Below are 26,744 nucleotides of genomic sequence, written 5' to 3'. Positions count from 1 at the left end.
GTGCAAAAATGCCAAATAACAGCCATTTTATTTTCAGAGAAAAAGCATGATTGACTCCCATCACCGTAGCCCATTCATAGAAAATAATTCTAAAAGCCTGAACTGTTCTCAAAGACCAACGTTCTCAAGATGCTGCACACTTTCCCTCACAAGTGAAGATGATAGGTATGAATATCTGCCTTCCAAGCTTTGATATCAAAGAAAATATTTATGTTTCAGATCCTAATTTTCTTAGCACTATTGTAAGATGTGCTAAGCCCAGGTCTCCTGGAATCTAGTGTTAAAGAATAAATATTTTCTGTTAGTTTTCACTGGCTCTAACAAGCAGACTAAAGCTAAGTGGTTAAAGAATATCTATGGAGAAAAAGCAGAAGGAAGTAGCTGTTTCGAAATGCCATTTTTCAGCCTCACAGAGCTCCGTTGTTTGTAATGCTTCCCTCATTCTATAAGTAAAAGTGCAGGAAATAATCCACAAGAAGGGCTAAGATGTAAATCTGTTCCCCATTCTTTTAACAAACCACATCCTAGTAAAAGTCACAAAGGAATACGAAATACTGATGTATAACAAACACCCATGTTCTTTAAAATAGTTCCGAAAGTAGCACAGTTAAGTCCAGGCCAGAATACAACATACATTTCTAGAGAAATTATACCTCAGAATGAGGCAGAACAGTAAGCCAATCAAATATGTGATGAGAAAGCAGCAGAGCACAATCTTCTAAAAATCAGTGATGTGGGTGAAACCCTTCTGCATTTATCAGTGGGAGTTCTGTTATATCTGTTATAAATCTAAGTTTCTGTTACAAATCTAAGTAACTCTCATGTATGTGTATACATACATATATACATACATACACATACATATTATACATACATATACAGAGTCACTTAGATTTACACAACTCTTGTGAAGGAGGTAGACATGTGCACGAATTTAGTCAGATACTTTCTATCTTTGCCTCATTTTTCACTTTGTATGTGTGAAACTTGAACCTCATCTAGTCCTATGCCTGTAATACTCTTACGCTCTACTTTTACTTGTAAGTTGTGCAACACTCCACAGCCTCAAAGGATAACTTGCATTTCATTTACTAAATGCTATGCTTCTAGTTCACTATGAATAATACTCAGACTGAGTTGAGCAAACATAACTTCTAGCAACACAGCATGAACTTGCTTCAGAGTTGAAGACCATCATCACTGCTACTTCAAGACCAGATTTTTCAATAGACTACAAAAAAAATAAAGGATTTATAAAATACTTGACAATGCTATTTGATATCTCTTTCCCCTACATAAACAAGCACAAAAGTTTTTGGGTTTTTTTTTTTTTTGTCTGCTTTTTAAATGAAGTTGGTATTTCAATCAGTGAAAGGCATAAAAAAAACCTTCCAGCTGCTGTAGCCCTACTGGGTCATAATGCAGAGAACAATATTAAGAAAAAATAAAAATAGGTACCCGTATCATCTAACTTATTCCCAACTGCCCTTACTCCTAACTTTAGGCACCTAAGTTGAAGGCATAAGAGGAAAAGATGCAGTGTCCTAACATGTTTATACTGTTCCCTGTTTTTTCCCCCAACAGTTTTTAGTATCTTCACATCATATCAAGTTCTATTTCAGTGTTGTTTTCTTTGGTTGTTCATCGCTTTTTTCCCCCAAACTTTTGCATTTAATTATTTCTTATAAGCTTATTTAATAGAAAATTCCTTTTTTTATTAACACAAAAAAACTATATTTTAAACTCTGTCTTAAATTTCTTTTTTTCCTTGGGAAATTCTAGGCACTTAATATCATACAATGAAGTTATTATTTTCATACCATTTACTAACCAATACTGCAGTATGTATTAGCATTCAGTAATATGTTACCTTCACTTCACGGAAAGAAAAAACATTTCCCTGAATTCTTGATAGCAGTATTTTATACCCACTCTATCACCCTATCAGGTGAGAGCTCCCCTGAAAGTGCAGGTGGTGACTGGAGTTTATATGCATGTTTTGGAACTCCCTTCTGTTTCCAAGAAAGTTCTGCTTCACCTGTTTCAACTCGTCTTCCTTCAGTCTCAGTAGTTTCTTTACAAGCAACCTGAGATCTCGGTTTTAGCTGTCCTTGTTCAAGTTCATAACTCAAAATAAGTGAATCAACAAGAGAGTCCAATTCATCTAAGTTCATAAACGGCATTGTTGTCTTCTGGAAAGGATTGTTTGCAGAAGCAGAAGACAATGCAAGTAAACTGAAATAATTGTTAAAATATCCAGCTATGATAGAAATCTCTCCCGCAAAGCTCCTGAGCTGGCTCGTGTTTCTGAACGACCCTATGAGAAACAAAAACAGAATGAAAGGTAGTATTCCACAAGAAGAGACCAAGCAGCCTTCCTTCTCCTTACTATACAGATCGCCTTTAGTCTACAAGTTATTAGCTAGGTAGGTAATAATTCAGGTAAATACCTTGTAAGGTAGAAGAAACAATCTGATGCACTTCAGATAGACACCGCTCCAGTTCCACATATTTCGCAGCAATGTTAGTGCTTCTCTTTATTTCCTGAGATAGCCATTCTTCTTCTGCTAAGTGAGACTGTATTCTTTCCTGTATTAACAAACAGTAATTTAAAGAGACCCAAATACATGACAGCAATCCTTAATAGTTAACACACTGTTCCAGACTTAGTCACACAAAAGTAGATCACTGAAATACTGAATAAAAGGGATGTTAGATTATTGAAAAGCTCTGGGAAGAAGTCTTGACAGGAGGGAAAACAAACAAACAAGGTAACTAAAATCGCAAGAAAGGCTTGGTTCTCAGAAGGTAGATTAAGTTCTCTCTCCTAGCTTTTAATTCAAATAACCAGCAACAACAGCAATTAATTATTGCAGTAGTTACCCAGTTTCACTAAAATTACTGAACTTCAGGCCATTAATGAACAAAGACAGAAGAATATATAAATAACGCTAGAAACAGTAAATAAAATCAAGCACTTTTAAGTGGAAATGCAGTGGCCAGAAAAGCTGCGGTGTTCCAAACACAAGAATGCCCTTAAGGGAAGAAGTGGAATATGAAAGTTTATGAAAGTTATGTAAGTATATGAAAAGTTATTTCACTTTTTTTTTTTTGTTTGTTAAATGCACCTTTTTAGTTTAAAATCCAATTTCAAAGCACAAATCTGGTGAAATATTTTACTTACCTTTCTGCAATGAGAGACATTACTTTCAAGGAATCTGGCTAAAGCCACAGCATCATCCTTAATTTGACTTTGAATCTACAAAGGAACATTACATAGTACATTTGAGTCAAGGCACAGGAGAAGTACAACAATATTTCAGAAGCAGAACAAAGAGCACACCAATATGGATAATACTTAAAAGCAAAAGCAATGTTTTTTGCAACATAAGATGGAATTTTTAAAAATAAAATAGTTTACATTGTTCTCCACCAGTTAACATATCTGCAAAATTTCATGTAAGTCCTTAATATAGGAGAACCAAATAAGCAAACTTGAGCGTCCGTTAAAGAAAGGTTCTCCTATAATTATTATGCCACTGCCATTTTAAGCAGTGATATAAGCTTTTAGCTCAAACTCTTGTGTTCTCTCTCTGACTTCACAGTAGCTGGAGACATTAGTTAAAACATTACTCAACCACAAAGCATACACAGGACTCCTGCCAGTAAAAAATAACCTGCAGCAAGTTAATAGTGTGATTTGGAACGCAGTTTGTACAACTCCTTTTGCTAGAAACATGAAAAAAATTTCTGCAAGACTTCCATCTCTCTCATCTCATACTTCTGCTACTCACTGTAAATTTATTCCACACAAACTTTCCAGAAAGAACTACAGAAGAATAAAGCAATATGGTAAAGCATCTCTAAAAACACACCAGTAATTTCTAATTTTAATATTATCTCACCTCATTTTGTGGATATTGTTTCACTAGTTCTTTCTGCATCATTCTTGCTTTTTCTTGTACAGTGTTTGTAAGCAACTCCAACCCTGAGCCTACTCCATCGTAAACAGCACGTATAAAGTCCTTGTAAAGCAAAGAGTCAAAACATGATTAAAGGAACTCATATGGCCACGTGTAACACTGAAACACAAAGGAAAATGCAGCAATGACAGCAGAGTAGCAAAGTTCCTGGCTGCAGCAAGTGAATACTTCCTCAAACTAAACAGCCATAGGCGCAGAAACTAAGGGGAAATTTGCTTACGCTTGGAAGGCCTCAGATATGAAGGGATCTCCAGCAAGATACCCTTGCCTCCACTGCCAACCCTGAAATGCTGTCTGGGAAGGGGTGGACCCCTTCCAGTCCACCCTTCGTGTGCACCTGAGCTCCCCTGGAATGGCCCTGCCTTATCACTTAGCTAAATTACTTAACATTTCCTTGGAAACAAAATGGACTTTCCATAATGGACTAGAAATACACTTGTTTTTGTTTTTTGTTTTCTACGCAATTGTTCATTGCTGGCCTATTTGGCCAAGTGTGATTCTTGAACAACAGAGGCTCCTTTTAATTTTATTCAGATTTCTGAAAATTCAGTGTGTTATCAACAGACACTCTTGATAAAAATATTGAACTTGTTGAAATATGCCTACTTGTATGAACTCAGTGCAGATGCAATCCTGAAAGTATAGCATTCTTATTTGTGCGTGAAAGTTGTACACACTTAAAAGTTCAGAGCTTCTTGATTGTGTGATTTGGACATGTTTGGTAGTTTTGAATTTTATTTTTTCTTTTCCAGTACTACAAGTATGAAAGTATACTCATCTTCATAAAAATGAAGTATTAGATGAACTCAAAACTTTATTCCATTTCTTAAATTGTTTGATGTAACCATCAGACTTACAATCACAACTACTCAAAACAACTGTGAATGTCAACACTAAAATTACTTCATAATTAGGTCCTACGTTTTAAGATACTTAAGAGTAAAGAAAACAAGAATTCCTCAAAAGCTATTGTTTGGGACAAGCCTTCGCGCTCAAGTATTTCTCATACTTACCTAGAAAGTCATTATTACTATTAAACTTTTTCACCTGTAAACTGACTGTAGAAATAGTGTTCTCTTCAAAAAAGGAAATATCAGTTCTCGTGAATACAGCCAGGTGTCCTATGCATTTCATCGTCTGTTTTACTGCTTCGTTGACTTTGCTCTGTGCTTCTGTTACCATTGAGGATATATCTGAAGAACATCCCTTAGAAATAAAAGTATGTCATTCATTGAAACTAGAAAGTATATATGTTCAAAGAGCACACACTTTGTGTAGTGCAAGTTTGTAATGCCAAATAGCTCATTGCATTTTCAGCTTCATATTTTCCCACTTGCACCTGTTTCTCTACCGCAGATAGAAGCCAATATCTCATAACCTTAAAGAGACATGATAATATTATACTAAACACTTTTAATAGAATTAGCCTTCAGGCAGCTTGTAATGCTGTAACATGATGAAAAGCACAGCAATAACAGCTAGACATTAGGCTGTTTTTAGCATATGTAGTTAACATTACTTTAATACCCAGGATTTCTCTACACAGCAGCTGAGCCACATTCTCTTTTTTTCCAAAATGCATACTTTACCTGCAACAGTAACTGTAAATAACCTCCCAAGTTCTTTACTTCCTGTTTTATTTCTTCATTAGTCTTCACAGATCCAATGCACTTCTGCACATTGTTAAGCCAAGTCTTGATCAGTACCACAAGCTGGTCAAAAGCAGAGGTAATTTTGATGCCGTACAAATGAGCATCATGGTCAAGAGAGATAACTACAAAAGAAATAGAAGATTTTCAGAATGTCTCCTCAACAAATGGAAGTAGGAATGTTTATTCTTCCCATCACCTCACATATGGTTGCACATCTGAAAGGCAATTCACCGGTAACGTTTATCTTAAAGGTTATGAAAGCCAGACTTACAATTTTTTTGACAGTCTTCATCTTGCTGCTCATAGGCTTTAGAAATGGCAGAAACTCCTGAAGAAATTGTAAACAAATTACTCAGGAGATGATCGGCAATGCTCTTTCCTCCTTCATGATTCTGTTCCAGTAAATCTAAAGCTGAACTTACAGCTTCTTTGCAAATTCCCGGAAGAAGAGAATCAAAAAAGTTTGGGCATATGCTGGATTTATTCTGTGCACCTGTACGGTATAAATTAAAATACATAGGCATGAAACTCCACTGAAATAAGCAGACAGAAAAATCTAACCATTGTGCATTGTTTCTTTAGAAATGTTTAAGTGCCAGACATGCAACTTTAAAAAAAATGTGTATACGTAATTCTGCACAATTTTTAGGATTAGTCAGTACAGATTCCATAGTGAAATTCTGTAACGTAAATCCAACTTTTTCAACAATGGAAAACATAGACAGAAAATGAAGAAAACAAGCCAACCTACAATAACTACATAAGCACATTTGGAAGACTGAAGCATCTGGGGAAAAACAAGATTTATAAAACCTACAAAGAGCCAGGGCAAACCTTAGCAGCTAAACGAATAGCAAAGATTCAAGCACATTCTCCAAACAACTGTACCAGCATTCAGCCACTGGCAGTTTGTTTCTTGAACTATCATCACTCTCCCGTAAACCTCCAGTTAAGCATAGTAACATTGCAAGTAAAACTCTCATTAAGAAAAACAAAAAAAAAAAACAACCCAAAAAAGCAGTTTCAAGTGGTGGTTAGAAGCTTTTATCCTAAGAAAGCATAACTATAGAAGCAAAGAATAAGATCCACTGTTAACAGATTAGCATTCTGAGCACGGATACATTACGATTGGGACACTTTCCCTTTTGTCCCCCATGATTATTGCAAGTTCATGCATTATACTAAGTAGTATTTCCAAGTTCTCAGTATAAAGTGAACAGTGATCTGCCATACAAGTACCTGATATATAGGACGCTCGTGTGTTCTGCATTGGCTGCAACTTTATACTAGATAAACATCCAGAAATTCTCTTGTTCTTCATGAAACTCCTACTTCTGGAAAAGATGAATGTCAATATATTAAAAACTTAAAGTATCTCACTCCTAGTTCTTACTGAAGAATCAGTGAATGTTAATATCCACCAGGCAATTGTGTGTATATATATTTTTACATATACACACACTTTAAATTTGTTGAACTCGTTAACACAGAACCTGAGATAGCCTGTCCTTCTTGCTCCCTTGCACTACACAAACACCAACACCAAATCTTAGCTTAACATTCTATTTCATTTAACATTCTATTTCATTCACCAGTATGCATGACTGACACAAGCCAGCTGCTGACAACACAGCAAGGAAGCCAGTTTCTCTTTGTTTTCTCATTCAGTTGTTTCTAGAGGCAGAATGAGAACAAGTACACTTCTGAGGTTCAAGAATACACACCTACAACATTAGGATACTATCCAGAAGCCTCAGACAAAGCAAAGTGTTCCAACATTATTTAATATTTAGACTAAAAAAACCGTTTATTCATTGTGTTCTTTTCAGACTTGTTTACTTGGAATGATCAGCATTTTACCATCAGCTGAAGCGACCTGCTTTACAGCAAAATAACAATAATCAGCTGCAACCCACTTGCAGAGCTGTAAGGAAGCATCAGTTAGCATTCGTATTACAACCAACAATTTGCACAATTCTAGAATCACAAACACTGTTACAAGACTGAAACTTCAAACACAAGGTTTTCAGATCAGCTGCAATTCATTTTTAAAAAATATTGCTGTTGTATTAAAGAGCCATGAGTAAAACCTGAACAACAATATATTTTGCTCCGTACCGATACCTAAAAACTTGGTTCGCAAAGCCTCACACACGTTTTGGCCGAATGCACTTTTGGGTCTGGGGGAGCCTCTTTTCCCCTTATTTCTTATCCATTTTGGAAAAATAAGATAATGGGCAAATAGAAGATCTCACTAACATGGTGTATGGGAAAAGTAAGGATGGTAACAACAATTTAAGTGCCTATTCACGACAGCTTCTGCTACTAATTGAACACGCATTGTACCTTACATCAGGTTCTCCGCAGGTTAATCAAAAATCCTATGCTAGAGGTAAATTGATCAATTTCTGGAGATGGCTCTGAGAAAATAATTAAGAACAGCTTTTATCATCAGCTGATTGTCAACCGTTACACACAAAGCCTGCTGGCACTGATTACTCATCCCTTGCTTTGCACAAGCTTTTGCACAAGAAATACTACTGTTTCATCTTCCAAACTGCTTCAGTGAGAATGCAATTCTTATTATTACATTGACAACACATTGCATATTAAAACACATTTCGCAAGGGAACACAGTAAAACGCAGTAAGATTTCACACTTAGTGTTAACCTTCCCATTCCTCACATATGTTTTTTTTTTTTTTACATTAATTTGGTTTTAATTTAATTTTTCATCTAATTTGTAGGTTTGGCATTATGATAATCTAAACCAAAAATAAATAAATAAAAGATTGAGTGGCACAGAAGTATAATTATGCAAAGTAACTTCTGATTTGCACTGAACAGTGGTGAAGGAATTCCAAATGATCACCTTCTTCCGGAAAGAGAAGAAACTGAGGCATCTGAAAGGTCAGGTTCCCACTCATCAGCAGGGTCATAAAATACATCAGCAGCTTTATTGCTATCATTACTCTGGGAAATATAGGAAACAGAGGAGAAGGAAGGTTAAGAAGAAACCGAGAGATAATAAAGCATACAATACCAGGATGAAGACATCATGCTCTGCTGTACAGCAGTAGATTTAATCACAGAACCACAGAATTGTGGGGGCTGGAAGGAACCTCCAGAGATCATTGAGTCCAATCCCCCTTAATGTTTTACTTTTTGTTAGGAAATGTGTAATTTAAAAAAATAACTGACATTTAGGTTGAGATGCAAATTTTTAAAATGCAAAATGAAACAAGAGACATTTAGTGAAGACACTCTGCTCTTCAGCATCTTCAGATACAGGATACAGGAATACCAAGTAAAAATCTTCACAGCTCTCTCCATATGACAACATCTATTCAAATTCTGTGTATGTAATTCACACAAAAGCAGATATAAAAATAAATAAATTTGTAGTGGTTTTAGCCATATTTTTGCATTTGACACAGAATCTCTGCTTTTGTCAAGAGTCAAACAGGTTTTAGTAATAAACACAGTATACTTCTAGCACTGGAAATTTTGGAACTACATTGTAAAGGAATGTTTTCTCTTCCATTGTTTTCTGGTTTTACTTTGTTATTTATTTTTTCCCTTTTGATCAAGGCAGGGAAAGATTTTAAATTTCTGATATACATATATCAAAAACCAAACATACATATACAACAAATTAGATAATACACACACACACATATAGGTATATATTGAGGGTTTTTTTGTTTGTTTGTTTGTTTTTTTTTAAGATCACATAGCAAAAAAAAAAAAAAACCACAAACCCAAGACTCTCCTTATATGATTACTGCAATATCTTCAACAAAATGTTACTACTCATTAGTTAGTGGATTTGCCTAAGTTCTTACTGACCTCATAGAGTTCTTTCATAGCTGCTAGTTTGCATTCAAATTTCTCCAGGCTCCAGAGAGTTGCTATGCGCAGTTTGATGTTACGAACCTGTACTTGGACAGAAGACACCAATCCTGTTTTATCATCAATTTTGTCATGCCTGAGAATTTGAGGAAATAAAAAAAAAAAAGAAGTAAATATGAAGTACTTGTAGGTAGATCATACAGAGACCAAACATTTGATTACAAGCCCAGTAATAGTTTAAGACACCATGTTTCTTACAAAATACAAATATTAGTTTCCATTTTAAATACATTTATATTTAAAAGAGAAAAAAAAAAATCCTTGCAGTCATAACCCCATACTAATTCCTAGGTCTCAAGAAACTCAAAACCAAGTATGTGCTATAAACTTCTGTTGCCAGAAACATCTGAAAGCCACAGTAAAACACTCACTCATCCCTACTATTGTAGCCATGCTTACTGCAGAGATTCTCCTGCACTGTGCGTATCTGCACTCCTGCTAAGGATATCTGGCCATTATATAGAAACAACTGGTCTCAAGTTCTCAATATCTAGTGCATGCATGTCCTCAGGTTTTCACTTTAAACTACCCCTATTGGGTTAAGTTTATAGGGCTACATCATAGTGGCTGACACATATGTCCTGGTTCAATTTTGCCCAAAATTAGAATAATTTCCATAGAAAAAACATCTCCAAGATCAGAAGTTTCATCAAAATGAGTGATGTATTTCATGTGCCTTCGGACCTCTCTGATACGTGAGCTGACACACGATGGACGTAGGCATCATTCACCCCCAAAGCATGCTTGATCCAAAATGAACTGCCTAACGTAAACATAACTTGATTTCAAATTAACACAACTAAGTTACACATTCCTCCAGAGCTAGGTAGGAAAAGTGATCTGTCATCTTCAGAAATCTGTTCAAAGAACATCAAATAGCTGATTGCACTTCTAGAATCCCCACCACATACACTTATAACCGGCTCACTCAGACACTTACCTGTTAAAAATAGTGTTTTTCCCTAATTCACTACTAATGGTGTTGGCCTCTTTGATCATCACAGATAACTTCAAAGAATTCCAGCTAAGAGGAGCTAATGAAGAATAAAATGCTTAATAACATACATAATGATCAAGTAGTGTAATGCAACAACTTAAAGGTTTAAAACAAAACAAAACCACACACGGCATCTCGCATGGAATTTAACCATCTAGCTGCTCTACATTTTCTCAGTAAGGAGGGGAGAGGAAAAAAAAACCAAAAACTTCCCAGATAGACAACACTTGGAAAAAAAACAAAAGAAAAATCAACCAAGAGAAGGGTATATAAAAAATAACAACTTCACATCAGATACTATAGATTAAGCTAATCTGATACAGGAGACTAAACAGAAGCAATTGTTACTCCAGTTTCTCCAGTGGATTAACTCCTAACTAGTTCAGCCAGACTGAGAAAGAAATCTTAAGTAATTAGGGTAAATATAGACTAGCTGGGAACCCACCAAACCACCCTGAGATTTTAGCACTGTCTCGGATCCATTGTTTCAGAGAAGTAAAGGATGGTAGCAGCCATAAGACTCTTAATTTTCATGTTTGTTAAAAAAGCATTAGAGGAAGAAAATCAGTTCGGGATCCACACTCATTACATCCAAGTCAACTGTGCAAAAGAGAAATTACTGCTCCTGCAACATTAAGTACATACTTACTATTCACAGTTCTATTCCCACTTGCACGATTCTTCTGAAGGTTTTGAATTTCTTCAGCAATCTTCTGTTTCTCATCTTCTAGAGCTTTAAGTATTTTTGCATGATGAATAGTATGATCTTCCAAAGCCTAAGGAAGAGAGAAAGAAAAAAAAAAAGTATGAAACTCAAGAGTGCTTACCTATGTTTACACTTAGTTTTTCTGCTGTTACTTTAAGGACTTCTGCAACAGAATCAAATGCATCTTCCACATCTGCCATCAGTATGAAACCCTTCATCTTCCATCTTTGGCAGGTTTCTTGTTTTGGTTAGATACTGAAATGTTTAAAAGAAATACAGAAATAAAAGAGAAGTAGCATAAAAAACAAGCAATGAAATAGTAGTTGTTGCAGAAATCAGACACATGAACACCAGTGTAAAAAAGACTAATACTACATTTATTCTTAAGAGACCTTACTCTCTTGTTTTATAAATACCTGCTTAGTAGCTAGGGTCTCCATTTCCAAGCGCTTCTTGTTGAAGTGTAGTTCTAGCTCAAGATTTTGCTTTGCCTTCTCTAATTCCTGTATTTTACTCGCAGCCTTTTGATTGTTCAGTTCTTGCACTTCCTTCTTATGAGATTCTTCTCTCTAACATAATCAAGGACAGACAGAAAGAGGTATGCCACTGCTAAAGTATTTCTGATCCGCTCCCTAAGTGGATATTAAGGTTTATTTTCACTTCAATACATTGAGAACAAGCAGCCCCTATTGAGAACACCACATACTAGAATAATACAACAACTTAGAAGACATACAGAATAAAATTTTGTAGCTATGTTAGTTCATATACGAGTTACACTTCCATCAAATTTACACAGGATTATTTTGTTTCATGACTAATTACACATATTATTACACAATTATAATTGATAATTATATAATTATAATGTATTAAAAATTATATATAGCAAAATTTCTAGGATAATTCTGAAGAGAATACCTACTTAACTTCTTGAGTTAATAATCGTGACTTCATTTTTGTATTTATTTTCTAAATGAAGAACAAGGGTCAGCGCTCCCTAAGATACCGTTACAGTATGCAAGACGAGGGGAAAAAAAACAAAAAAAAAAACAAAAAACCACACCATGATATAACACACAACAAATACCTCCTGGCATACTAATGTTTTTGTTTTACTACCTTCTGATTTACTCTGTTTTATTGGTAAGTTTTCTATAAAAATGCAGTGGCAACTTACCACCTCTGCTTCCAGTGACTTTATTTTGCTTTCATAAGCTTCTTTTTGTGATGTCAGTTCTTGTTGAACCATTTCTTTTGCAATTTGGACACTTTGCATCATTTCTTCCTTGGCTTTGAGTCGTGCCTCTTCAATTTCTGATTCAAGCCTACAAGTACACATTTAGAATGCTGGCTTTAATCTCTTACAGGCTGCATAGAGGTTAATCTTACCCACTTCTATTGTGACAGAAGGAATAATGCTAAATAGTCTCCAGTGTTAACAGTTAAGAAGTATTTTACAACTTCCATATTTTACTTAGGTATTTTTCATTTCATAGAGAAAACAGACAAAGGTGGAAAGGGAAAAAGTATTTTACATTCTTCTTAACTTCCAGTTTTACTTCATTACATCTCTTTCACAAAATTAAGAACTGTAACAGAAACTCACAAAATCATATTAAGATGCAGAAAAGTATATGTTAAGTCAATGCAACTTGCAGTTTAATAATTCCCAAGAAAGAAGCAACTAAGAATAACGTGGCCTTTTCTCAAATTCTCCACCACCACATTTGACCCAAGCTGTAACATCGATCTCATTTTTGTAGAATATGTTTTTCAGCTTGTCTGAAATCTCACAAGCAGGTTGCTGACATTATATATTTGGGGGATACAGTGCAACTGAAGAGATACACTAATTTGGGGATCTCTGTAGTTTAACCTTTTCTACAGTAGCGGCCAGCATCCTCGGCAAGTGGACTAAATTGTGGTATCACCTCTTAAAAGTAAACAGTAAACTTCAGATATGTCTGGAAGTTGCGTTCCCATTACAAAATGAGTTAATAATAAACGTTCCATTTTCCAGTTTTCACATAGACCAAAATAATGAGTGATCATAAGTTTCTTACCACTTCAAGCTACTTGAGAGTTGCAGTAACAACCATGACTTAGTAAAAGGAAATAAAAGGAGGTACGCACTGTGCTCTCTGTGCAACAAGCAGCTCATTCTTCGCAAATTCAAAGTCTTTCGGACCATCGTGCAAAAGTGTAGTTCCACAGGACGGCCCTTTAATCTTCTGAACCTCTACTGGATGATTAAATCTGAAGTAATGATCTCCACCAAGGATCACTCGATCACCCTACAGGGGAGGAGAAAAAAATTATTCCATAACTTTTAGATTTACGGGCTTGAAACAGAGACGATAGGAGTAGAAATTGAGAAGAATTTAATTGTATCAGAGCCCTCTAAGAAAAACTGTACTCTGAAATTGGAATAGGAATACAGCTACAAAATCCACAGATGCATACATTCCTCTGTTATGAAGTCAGCTACTCACATGATGCAGAACTGTTGGGTTTACAATGCAGTTCCCATTTATGTATGTCTTAGCTTCTCTCAGTGGAATAATACTCACGTGGCCGGCAGTATTTTTTATAACACTGAAAACAACAAACATTTGTTACATCAGTAGCTTATGTTAATTGCAATAGACTAAAAATCAATATTTTATACAGTGTCTTATTTTCCTTTTTCTGGATGCAAATTGTCTTTGTATTGTTTAGTTACAACATTACACAAACATTACACAGTGAGAATTGTAAAGGCATTTCACTAAGCATTAAGTTCAATGGGAAAGAATTATCATACTCAGAATCATTAGATCAGGACCTTGTGCAAGATTTTTACACAAACAGAATAGATTTCAATACATTAATAAAACATACAACAAAATCGAACTGCTTAGCTTAATACCTTACTAAGGAGAAATAGAAAGCAAGCTTCCTTAATCAGTGAACACCGGAAAAATTATCTTCTGTAGTTAGAAAGCCATATTTTGCTACTGCCAGAAGGAGGAGCAACTCCAAAAGCAAAGCCAAGATCAAAAGTACTTCCTAATTTGGCATAGATAATAAAAGAAAAAAAAACTTCAAAGAATACTACATACCAGTGATCATCAGCAATTAGTACACCGGAAAGCTGGATATCATGTTTTGAATTTGCCGTATACCTTCCAACTGTAGTTTCTCCTTCTTTAATCATATACAGCAGCACTTCAGAAAGCTGCGGATCTTCATTCAGATTGACCAGGTTTGGTAAACGATTGTCCATTTTGAATGCAATTCCTGCTTTCTAGATAAAAGATGTCAGCAAAAAAGACTATTTTATCTATCCCAATATCTACATCATTCTGTTAATAAAAAAAAAAACAGCATCGAGGAAAGCAAATCTTGAAAGTACTCTAATTCTTCTGCAAGGATTGCTGATGTCATCTTTCCTGTATTATTTGCTATGTAAAGTGAAGGGGAAAGTGAAAGAAAAAAAAACATACCTGCAATTCTTTTATATCTTCTAGTTTTCTTTTTTCTGCTTGCTCAAATTTCGCTTTCCAAGCCCTTAACATATTAAGGGAAAATATAACACTGCCTTAAGAACAAGTTTGAAGTATATAAATTTTACTATTTGCTATTTAAACACGTTATTGACTACCTTACCTTTGCATTTCTGTCATGTCCCTTTCCTGCTGGTGCAATTTTATCCTCAGAGATGTTATTTCTTGCAAATAATGTCTGTATTTTTCAGGATCCCTGTTCTGAGCACTCTTCTGAGCTGCCTTCAGTTTTTCAATTTCAGCTCTCAGCTCTACATTAGGCAAACCAAAACCAAATAACAAAAAACTATAGATATGATAGAGTTTAGATATTTCAGAACAATACTAGAATATTCATCCCGATATCTTAAAGATAAGCAAAACATCTTTCCCTATTCCAGGTTCTCAATTGTAGCTCAATTGTCGTACCTTTGTATAACAAAAATTAAAACAACTGAAACTGAAAACACACAGGAGAAAACCACCCACAACTCACGAAGCAGTATAATGTTAGGAAGAAAAATATATCCTAGTAGCCTAGTTAAGGGTTTATACACAAAAAGCAGAGAGGAAAATTATTTTTTAAGATTACAGAGCAGTTGAATAGCATGTGTTAAGAAAAACTGAACACAACAAATACTCAAAGGTGAGTGTTACTTTGGGGGCACACCAAACTGCTATTTATAAAAGTATCCCTATTTTAAAGAGTTCACGAAACTGAAAAACTTCCTCAAAGATGATAGTGTCTGAATTTCTAAACAAAATTGATTAGAAAACATTTGAAGAGTAAAGAAATCAGTGGTCAGTCAGCACAATTATTAGTATTCATGTCTCTCAAGGAGCAGTAAATTTAATAGAAATGAAAAAAGGTCTTAAAGACTGCAGATGTCAACCTCACCTCTGATTAACTTGGCATTCACATCTTCATTTACTTTAGCCACGTTGATAATTGAACATGCTTGTTTTGCATAGCGAAGAGTGCTGAGTGTTTCTTCTGTACTGCTGGCAGCTGGACTTATTGTGGCAATCATAGCAGTTTGTGAATTTCCACCAAGGCTTTCTTTTAATAACCTTTATTTGATGGGAAATTAGAAGTACATCATACAAAATACCTGTATCTTGCTATTTTGAGAGTAGTTAGAGTGTGATTGTCAGCTAACTTAGAACACAAAGGTCACATTGCTCTTTACTTGATTCAGAAGGCTAGTTTATTTCTCCCTGTATGTCATTTTGGTAAGCAAGTTTCAGATGTCTAAGCAGAAAGGAAAATTGCTCTGGGTGCAGAAACCTACAAATTGCTCTAAGAACAAGCCACATGTTCAAAGTCTTTACCTGAACATTACTTTGGAAATAGCACTATTATGGGGGAATAATTTTTCTGCTATGCCACTGAAGCACATGCCTCAGTTCAAATCATGTAAAACACTTCATAGCAATCCTGTCACAATTAACACAAGCAGCATTACAGAACTGAAGGTTTTGATGCATGACAACATAACAAGAGAGTAATTAAAAAATAGACCATACAAAATGCAAAAGAGATACAGAATTACTTCAGTGGTAAGATGGACTAGGAGCAGCACCAAAGTGAAGATGCAGTCCGATAGATGTACTAACATCTTCTGTAACACACACAGAGGAAGAGAGACAATAAGTGTACTAAGCATCAGAGTACACAATAAGTGTACTAATCTCAAATCAGAGATTGAATAATTATACCTACCCAGCTCCTCCTATCAATCTACTTCCGCACAGAGGGAAAAGGAAGGAATAGCTTCTGGAAGGAGAATTCACAACCCAAGAAAACCTTTTACTGCTACATAAAAAAAAAGCCTGGAGCATACATACCAAGTAAGGACAGATTCCCGGTAAGGAATGAAAGTTTTCTTCCCATTTCGTGACAGCTTGGAGAGTGCAGAAATGACTTTTCCAAGGGTTAACAGTGATTTATTAATACTCACACCCTCCTGCACAAAGCAAAAATAAAAAACCTACAGTTGTATTTGCTTGTGTGATGCTGTTGATTCTGTTGATTTACTCATGCTTATTTAATGCATACTGTATCAAATGTCACCACTGATTAAAAAACAAGATGCAAAAGTACTCTTCTTCTTCTCTTGGAAATAAGAGACCCTGGTCTTTAATAGTCTTAAGAACTATTAACCTAACATAGGCAGGTTGACAAGTTGTCTCTGAATAGGAACTCTATTTATTTAAATTCCAAAAATGGCAAAGTCCCAACTGTGCAAAATCTGATTCACTAATTTGCAAGTCAGCTGCTCATGCTCATTCACTCTTATGCCTGTCAGAGGATCATTAGGCCTGCACAGCAAAGGGAGTGCTCTCCCGGGCAAGATCTGGCCTGCCATACAGCACAGTCAAAATACACTTTAAGGCTGCTTGCCCTCATTGGCAAAATACTGTACAAAAAACTTATAAGCATAAGGGCTACATGTCCTTTTATGACAATTCTTGTCCAAAAGCCTTGGTAGAGGAGGATATTTCAGAGTTAAAGGTTAGAGGCACTCTGTGAAGAAAGTCTTTTTCCTCCCCACAGATATCAAGTTGTGATTTACCTTCAGCCTTTCTCCAGTGGTCTGAGCTGTAGAGCAGCATTCACTGCCAGCTAAATCAATTAGGTTTACATGGCTGGTAAGCCTGTGATCACGTTGCTCTTCATCCACAAACTTTACCTGGAAAAATTGGAGAACTTTATGTTTAACTCAATATAAAATATCTGAGGACAAGCAGACATTGACCAAGCTTTTCACTTTATAACAAATAAATAAACCAAAAAACATTAACATTACTATTTACTTTTTGACAGGATACTTTCATGTACATCCCATTAAGGAGATTAAGTCCATACAATGAACCATAGCATCAAGAGTTTACATGTGCATAATTGAATAAGCAAGAACTGCACAAAAACAGACATTTAAAACTACAGCTCAGTGCTCATGATTGACTGTTGCCTCTATCATCTAAACAACCAGGGGGAAGATCTTAGGACTAATCCTGATAGAAGAAAATCTAGTGTTGTGAAGAGTGAGCTGAAGGATAACAGGGCTCAAGTAATTGGGCAGAGGACAATTAAGGACAATTAAAGAACAAAAAGCCACACCCAAGTTAATTGTAAATGAGAAAACTGTCAGTCACTAGACTTCTGAGGAGCTCCACTTATTTTATCTCATTAAGTCAGTATTACCTCACTAAGTCAGGTTTTGTCTCTTAAGTACCTGTAAATCAAACAGGAAGTTGTAGTGCCTGTATCCCAGAGATGAAAGGATGACACAGGTGTCCTGAACTACTTAAAACCACTCCTAGATCTGTCAGTCTAGGCGTATTTATATGATTTCTATAAATACATACAAGCACAGAGATAACAGAACATACTCAAAGTATGTAAAAAAAAAAAAAAACCCACAACAATTTAACTATGTAGAAACCCATGTTAAAATGCACCCATTCATGTATACTTGCCCCATTTTCTAGGCAGCACTCAAAACAATTTTCTACTATGTGAGTTGAACAGATAATTCAGAAGAAAACACCCAGCAATACCTTGGTTTGTGTCATAACAAGAGTGAGGACAGAATGAGATCTAGAACTTTTGTCATTCATTACTGTAGCAGCTGTCGCTCTCTGCTTATTTCCCAGTTCAAGCCAACTCTGTAGGAGAAAAAAAAAAAAAAAAAAAAAAAAAAGAACTTTTTGGTGCACTCTGGGGAGTTAACTGCAGTTTAAAATATTTGCAAATCTAATTATTGACACAGATGATGGATCCATACGGGTGGAATCACAACTTCACTATATTAAGAGCATGATACTTGCTTGTACGTGTCTGCTCAGCTCCAAGGCACAGGACTGGTGCTTGCTGTACTTTTACATCTGCTGAAACGTCAGAGTGCTGAGCAACCTGCAAACCTTTTTCTCCCTTCCATGGAATTTTGGTTTCAGCAAAGGAATAAGGAAGTAGAAATACAACTGAACAACTCTTACCTGGATATCTGAGTAAGAACTGACAACATTCCTAAAGTGAGAGGAGGGGAAAAAACAAGATTCAGACTCGTCTTTCAACAATTTTACCTTTTGTGTGCATTTTGAAATACTTCTTAAGTTAAGGAGAAAATACCAATACATCACAAAAGTTGCAGTTGTCCTGAGACTGCCATTGTTTCTAAGGACTGTAAAATAATTTTAATTGTATTATAGCCAATGGAAATACAGCAAGCCAAGCTAGACTGTGTGAAATTAAGATACTGTCTAATTCTCCGGTGAGCACAAAAACTTAGAATCTCAAGATAATAACACAGTATGCCAGGTCTATGCTGTGCATCTACTAAATCACAAATTGCTTAAGGTTGGAGGGGACCTCTGGAGATCATCTGACCCAACCTCCTGCTCAAGGAGGCCTCAAAGAACAAGCTGCACATCTAAACAGCTTTAGAAGATTGCCAAGGAGTGAGATTCCACAACCTCTTAGGGCAAACAGTGCCAGTGATGTCACTCACACAGTAAAGCAGCACTTTCTGATGTAGGAACTACTTCTGAGAATAGTTAAGACTTACACTGTTAGGTCTTCCACATATGGTCCTAACACTGGATGTTCTCTTACACGAAGCTGGAAAGAACATCAGAGGAAGAAAAAAAAAAAAGAAAACAACCTATTAAGTGTGCATTACTTAGAATTATCTTAGAAATAAGTGGCAGTTTCTGTACATGCTTAACACAAAGTCTCATGCTAGATTTTGTTGATTATCATCATCTACAACAATGTTTTCAGGATAATAGCAACAGCTGAGTGTTTCTACCTGCAGAAGAAATCATAGCAGTTGCTCTAGATTATTGCTTACAGAGCTACCTCCAAGAATATTTGGATAAAACTACAAAATAACTACGATATCAAATTAGAGATTTATATTTAAAAAAACCACCACCATTGATGCCGCAATACACATTTTCAACTTAAACAGTTTGGCTCAAAACCACAGACAAAACTCAGCTGAATGTACACCTGCTGTAAACCATACCAGGTAGTCTTTACACGTGACTAGTTGACAACAGTCTGTAGTTTTGGATAAATGACTTATTTCAACAGCAAGTCAAATATACTTTATCTTCTCTCCCAAACTAAAACTCACTGTTTACAAACAAGATTTTGGACAGTGCACTGCTCAATACTGCCAAGCACAGAAAGCATGTGGTTTTTTTAGCAGGTGGATTTTTTTGTTGATGTTGTTTACTTTAGTTTTTTAATAAATCTATGTGATGAATGCCTTCTCTTCATCCCTTCGTTCACAACAATTTCTTTAGCTTACGGTTTTACAAATTCTAGCACAGATATTAAAATGAGCTAAGCTAGTTTTCACTAAATCCTTAACTAGTTACTTGATTACTGAATGCCCCCATCCACCCCCATTCCCAGTTTCTTAAGAAATAAAACTAAAGTAAAACCAAATAACAGCAACAACAAACAAAACAAAGGAACTTCCTGCCAGCCCTGGAACTCTAAGCAGTACATTACCCAGGGCAAAATACCTGCATGAAGTTAGCCATTTTTCCCTAAGCTTTTACACAATACTATTTCTCTATACCTGAGCAACATAAACACACAAAGGAAACTAAGTGGATAGGAATTCTCCCTTTGCAAATAATTTTTTTCCCCTTAATACACTACTGAGCACAAATAGATACTGAAGATCAGTAGTGAACAAGCATCTCAGAAGAAAAACAATAAACAAATATTTTCAGAAGTGAATGGGCACGTCAATAGGATCAAGAGCTAAGGAGAGTGCTGGCTCAAAAGATGTTTTGAATGGTTTAAAAGCTGTTCTCAATGCTGTATATATTCATACATATACACATACATATACACAAAAGTCATTTATATGCCTTGCCACCGATCAAGTCATGCAAGCAAGGTTTTGTTTACCTTGAATCTTATTAGCTATCTGAAGCACTTAGATAACAAAGATAATCACTCATCCATTACACATGACCATTTACAAAAAAAAAAAAAAAAAAAAAAAAAAACCACCACTGTTTTGACATTGTGTAGATACTTGTTTCTGAGGGCAACTTACTGGCTGTTTCTTCTGTCTGCTTTCAGCTTTAAAGACAAGGAGATCATGAATTTTCTCATTGTAAACTTCAAAATAGCTCATTTCAAGGTGATACAAGACCTAATAACAACAACAACAACGAGGTTCATTCATCTTGTCCAAGACACTTTTTCAAACGTTTTTTCTGCCTTGAAAACTAACACAGATGATGAGATCCTGCTGTCCATTATGATTCTCAAAGCTTACCACTGCTACACCAATTAAATTCGAGAGGAACAGAACGTAACCCTTCTTTAAGGCACTATGGAAATGGTCACAACTGCCTATTAATCCACTTAACAAGATTTGATTTGGATAGGAATTCCAATCAAAAGAAACTGTGATCTCAATAAAAAAATCTCACCTTCTATAACAAAGCCGTCTCTCTCATATAGAGTTACTTACGAATAAAGGTCTATTCTCAAAACAGAGAAGGAAACATTATTTACAACGAGATTTTTTAGAATGTTAACAATTCAGGTGGAGATAACTGAACTTTCATTTAAGTAATTTCACCAGGAATACTGAAGTAGAAAATCAGAATTGGAAACTCCTCAAGCAGATTTCAGACTGCTGCATGACAGCACTGAAAGATGAATTCACATGCTTTGAATTTTATTCTATGTTACATTTTTTTAAACACCATTGTCACTAAAGAAGCAAAACAAATGTTGATTTGGACTATTCAGAGAAATCTGCTAACCAGAGCTACTAGCAGAAAGATTTGTATCAGCAATAAAATGTAGGCATCAATAAGCAGATAAACATGAGGGTATAAAGCAAGAGAATGAAACAGGTAAAGATACTGAACTGAACCACCCTACTCACAATTCTGCATAAGCTGAGCTGCATAATCATCCTACCTGTTTCTGGTCCATCTGTGCTATCCGAGTGAAAAGATCTTCACAAAGTCTTGGAATTATCCCCCGGTCTTCACCAAAGCCCATCATCCTGTAGTTATTAAAAAACGTTAGTTTCATTTTCTAACTCCTTACAGCTAATTTTAATATTATTTGTACACATGGAATACAGAAAGGGTTGAAGGTGTTTTTTTTGTTTGTTTTAATCTGAAAGCACAGGAAAAGAAAAAGAATACTATAAATAGGATAACAACTGCAATAGTACTGAGCATATCTTCTAGGCCAAAGCAAGTAAATACTACAGGTACATTTTAAGATCCCACTTAAAAAGACAGTCATGCCTCTGTGAACGTTACATATCTATGATTAAGAGAATAGAAACATCACATGATGCTAAATTGGATAAAAACATTTCTGATCCTCAACTACACATTTAAAATTTTAAAACACTTCACTAGAATTATAAAGATCATGGAAATGGTTTTAATAGATGTGTGGTTGAAAAGAAAAAGCTTTCTAGGCATTCTAGTGAAAAATACACACAAGGTACATAGGCTTGGCTATCAAAGCCCAAAATACTATTTGTCTGGGATAGTGTAAAGTTGTTTTTTTTTGTTTTGTTTTGTTTTTTTTTTTTTGTTTTTTTTTTTTTTTTTGTTTTTGTTTTTGTTTTGTTTTTTTTTGGTTGGTTGGTTGCAGTCAACATCAGATAAATAAAAGCAAATACTGGGACAGTGTTACCTGTACTAAGTGTAAATATTAATGTCTCTCTGTTTTATTCTTTTAAAACATGTGACAATATTTAATACATTTTAATAGCTAATACATAGCACAATCTCTTTTCATACTTCACGTTGAATAGTAAGCCTGTAAGAATTGTATTTAGGAACTTACGTGTATGATTTTCCAGAGCCAGTCTGCCCATAAGCAAAAAGACAAGTGTTGTACCCCTCAAAAGCTCTTTCCAGTAGTGGCAATGCCAAAGTTTTGTAAATCATTTCTTGGCTTGCAAAGTTAGGATGACACTTGTCAAAAGACCAAAAAGAGAAGTCATAACTGAAGGTGTAGAGTTGGTTTGTGCTTGGATTTCGTACAGATGTCTCTGATCCACTCATAGATACCACAGGGAGCAAGTTCTCATTTTTCTCTCTGAATGGAAGAACAAAAATAAATACAAAGATGAAAAAGTGTAAGCTACATTCCTTACATTAGCTTCTTCAGTTAATTTCTTCGTGAAAATAAAAAGATGGGCAATCATCAGTTAAAAAAAAAAATTAAAAGCATTCAAGCTCAAAATACTTCAGAAAATGACTACCTAAAGAACAGACTCAGGCTGCAATAAAACAAATTCAGCCTCTTAAAACCTTTACCTTGATGTAGAAATATTTGCTAATTTTGCTATTTATTAAACATTATTAAGCCTATGGAAAAATAAAAAACCAAAAAAACAAGATGGAAACCAATATACACTGCTGTTGTTGTTCAACCCAATCAGCTCAGCTGGTGCTGAGCAGCTTTTCACATGCTCTCCCCTCCCAGCAGGATGGAGGAAGATGATAAAGCAAAGCAAAACAAAAAAACAATGAAGTAGAACACATGGGTTGTGATAATAACATAATATGTATTTACAAACCAAGCGATGGACAACACAATTGCTCACCACTCACCAACCAGTGCCCAGCTGCTCCCCAACAGCAGCTGCCCATCCAGCCAACCCCCCTTAGTTTTTTCACATGACACCGAGTGGTATGGAATATCCCTTTGGCCAGCTTAAGCCCTGGTTCTGTTCCCTCCCATCTCTTGTGACCCTCAGCCCCTTGCTGGCAGGGCAGCACCAGAAGCTGAGAAACTGAAACGCCCTTGGCTCTGTGTTTTAGCAACCAATAAAACATTTGTGTTATCAACACTGGTTTACTCGTAAAGCCAAAACACAGCCTCATATCAGGCGCTGTGAAGACAATCAACTCTGCCCCAGCTGAAACCAGAAAAAAATATAGAAGGTATTAGGCAGCATCAGAGACAAGACTATGATACAAACCTGCTACTGAAAGGCCGCACACGCACAGCTACGACGACTTTACTGTTTTCTACTTTGAAAATATCTTTCTCAATGCTGTTGCTTTCAGCTAGAATTTCAGCATTCTCATCTGCTTTTGCACTTCTACCCACAGGAGGAGAGCTTGTTTTCTTTCCTGACACAGTTGGAAGATTGGCTGTTTGTTTACTTGAAGCAGATAGAGATGACTTAACCTGAAAAGTGCTGTTCTTTGGTGTAAGCTTAAATTCTTCTGTCCAAGCTTTTGTTGGCGTCCTTGGTCTTTCCAAGCTGTTATGCCTTAACTGTTGTAGCCTTGGCTTTCTATCCGTTCTTCTTATATCACCTTGTTTGTTCAGCTGCTCTCCTGATATCTGATTAACATATTTTGAGGTAGCTATTTGTTCTGATATTGGCACTTCTTTTTCAAGTTTTGCATCAGCAGTGCTCGTCCTACATTTTGAGTGCACACAGCCATTGTTTTCAACATTGCCAAACAAATCCTTGCTATTAGACTGATAACTCAACTTTGTAACTTGTTGACTCTCAGCTAACTTATAGCTTGGTTTAATATAACGGGTATCATTATTACTAATACCACGTTGGAGTGCAATCTTATATTTTCCTTCAGGATCAAAGACACTGTTTTCTGCACCAGACATGGTATTCCCATTAATTGTACTCTTTTCTACAGAGCCACTCTTCACACACCTCTGCAGGGTAAGCCTTTTCTCCATTTGCTTATTCTCTGTGCCCTGGGGTGTATTTTTACCAGATTGTTCACTACTTGATGCCAAATTTTTGCTTGTTCTAGTTCTCCTCTGGAGCATTAATCTGTCCTGAGGTTTCAGTGTAAGCGATGCATCATCCACATTTTTACAGGCTGAAATCACATAGGTCCTATTTACTTCCTCAGATTTATTCTGAGAACGTGACAGAAGACTGTCCTGGTCTTCTTCTGATACCTTTGATGCCAGTTGCTGCTCCAACATTTTGCTGCTGGCTAAGGCATTTTTTGAAGCTATCTTCTGCGAAGTAGTAGTACGTGGTACTTTATAGGTCTTGCTTACAGAAACTATGTGAACAGGCATTTTGTCTTCAAACAAGTTAACATTAGGACTACAGTAAATACAACTGCTTCCTAAAATATTATACTTAGTTGCTTCTTCTCACAGAACCTGGAAAGATAAAGTAAGAATTTTATGATGTTTATTAGATGTGAGTTATACTTCAGGGCACTGGCAGCTCCTCACATATACTGAAGTAAATGTATGTTCCCAGATATCAGTAACAATCAGCATCCTCTATTTTACATCCAGTACTTAAATACTAATTTATATTTGAGTGACTATTTTCACCAGCTATTTAACTCCTTTTATGGAGTTCTACCATTTGCTTCAGAAACATCAGAAAGAAGCAGCATCAGTGCAAAGACCAAAGGGATTACTTAGTAACAAAGATGAGCACAGACATAATTTCAGGCGAGTCCCACGGACTCCTAAGCAAAGGGCATATGAAGTCGTGCCTCCATCACTCAGAACTGCTCACACCTATGGTGTTTGACAGAACAACACCGTTAACAGCAGAACACTGCAAACAAAACAGGTTCTACCGGGCTTCTGATGCACAACATGAAACGTAGTAACAAAATATGTTAATAAAGATATTTCATACAAGATCTTACTTTAGACCACTCTATTCCATTCTCACACGGCAAAGGCACAAGACAACTAAGCCAAGGGATGAAAGAAAAGCAGTATGGCTATCGTCTTTTTCACATTACTCGTCTTAAATGCAAGCAGACAACGAAACCACGCTTCTCCCGCAGAGCGGAAAGCCGTACCCGCCCAGCCTGCACAGGAACACACCGTTACAGGTCTGCCATCACCACCCCCTGCACACCTGTCAGCTGCTACCAAACTGCCGTGAAATGCCAACAAGAAGTCACCCGCCTTTCGATTCTTCCAGAATCGTATCGTCAGCAGGCAGAAAAAGAGGGCGGTCGGGGAAAAAACGGATCTCTGGCGACGAGGAAGCGTCAGGCTAAGCGCTGCTCCAACAGCAGTTTCCTTTAACGCTACACTTCACAGTTACAGCTTTCGGAACGCGCTCCCTCAGCCCCTGAGCCGCGCCGGGACCGGCCGCCCCAGCAACGGCCCGTCCCCTGCGGGCAGCCCGAGGGAGACCCATCCCCGCTGCAACAGAAAACCCCGGCCCTCCCCTCGGCCGCCCCGCTCACCCTCCGTCTCGCCTCCGCGCGCCCCGACCGCGGCTCGCGCCCTCCTCCCGCCCCGTTTGAATGTGCCGGGCCCGGGGGATTGGCTCGCGCCGGGAGCGGCGTCACGGAGGGGCGGGGCCGAGGCGGCCCGGAGTCTCTGCGCCGCCGGCGGCGGGGCCGGGCCGCGGAAAAGCGCCGCGAACGCCGCGCAGTCCGGGCGCCCCTCGCGCAGGCACGGCAGCGGCACGAAGCCAGGCTGCGCCTCACAGCACCGGGACACGGCGCGCGCAGGGGAGCGCCTCATCGTCTCGTGACGTCTCTACAGAAGCACAGCGGGCGCTCCCTGAAGGCTGAAAACGTTTTACGGCACGTTTGCTGCGTAAATTTCTAAGTACTGCGTTTAGAAGCAACTGAGACGTTTTTAAAGCGCCCAGCAGAGGGAGACAAAAGCCAAAGCAAGGGAAAAAGGTACCAACCGTCATTTCTCGAGCCTCAGTCTAAAACAACAAAAAAAGGAAGTTTCAATTATGACCAACCTCCAACCGTGGACGATAAGTAGTGACATGTAGTAACACCAGCTATCCCAACACTTGCTACCACCACTCTAAGAAACGCTATTTCCATAGCTTTGGTCTGGTTTCCTGGAAGAAAACCAGTGCCAGAGAAAGACAAGAATTACACATAAACAAGTAGCAAATGGATACGATCACTTACATATTAACAACTATAATGGTTCATGACAAAAAAAAA

The 26,744-nt window shown here is 36.9% G+C and overlaps 1 protein-coding gene across 1 annotated transcript; it reads right to left on the bottom strand.

Moving 5' to 3' along the window:
• Positions 1-1,922: 1,922 nt before the first annotated feature.
• KIF14 (kinesin family member 14) lies at positions 1,923-24,867 on the bottom strand (the record flags this gene model as incomplete). The annotated part of the gene is made up of 29 exons (XM_079535837.1): positions 1,923-2,317; positions 2,451-2,589; positions 3,185-3,259; positions 3,906-4,025; positions 5,031-5,189; positions 5,573-5,757; positions 5,907-6,128; positions 6,875-6,969; positions 8,508-8,608; positions 9,485-9,623; positions 10,488-10,581; positions 11,194-11,320; positions 11,667-11,819; positions 12,431-12,578; positions 13,387-13,547; positions 13,746-13,848; positions 14,355-14,539; positions 14,739-14,802; positions 14,902-15,049; positions 15,676-15,848; positions 16,626-16,744; positions 17,354-17,470; positions 18,342-18,449; positions 18,780-18,810; positions 19,349-19,401; positions 20,864-20,962; positions 21,745-21,832; positions 22,636-22,890; positions 23,780-24,867. 29 exons carry the CDS (start codon positions 24,865-24,867, stop codon positions 1,923-1,925), a joined length of 4,944 nt encoding a protein of 1,647 aa, XP_079391963.1.
• Between the last annotated feature and the right edge of the window lie 1,877 nt (positions 24,868-26,744).

The sequence above is a fragment of the Tetrao urogallus genome, assembly GCF_951394365.1.
Source record: "Tetrao urogallus genome assembly, chromosome: 5".
Classification (NCBI taxonomy): domain Eukaryota; kingdom Metazoa; phylum Chordata; class Aves; order Galliformes; family Phasianidae; genus Tetrao; species Tetrao urogallus.
Note: the sequence above shows the minus strand (reverse complement) of the source record. Positions and strands in the feature narration are given on the sequence as shown.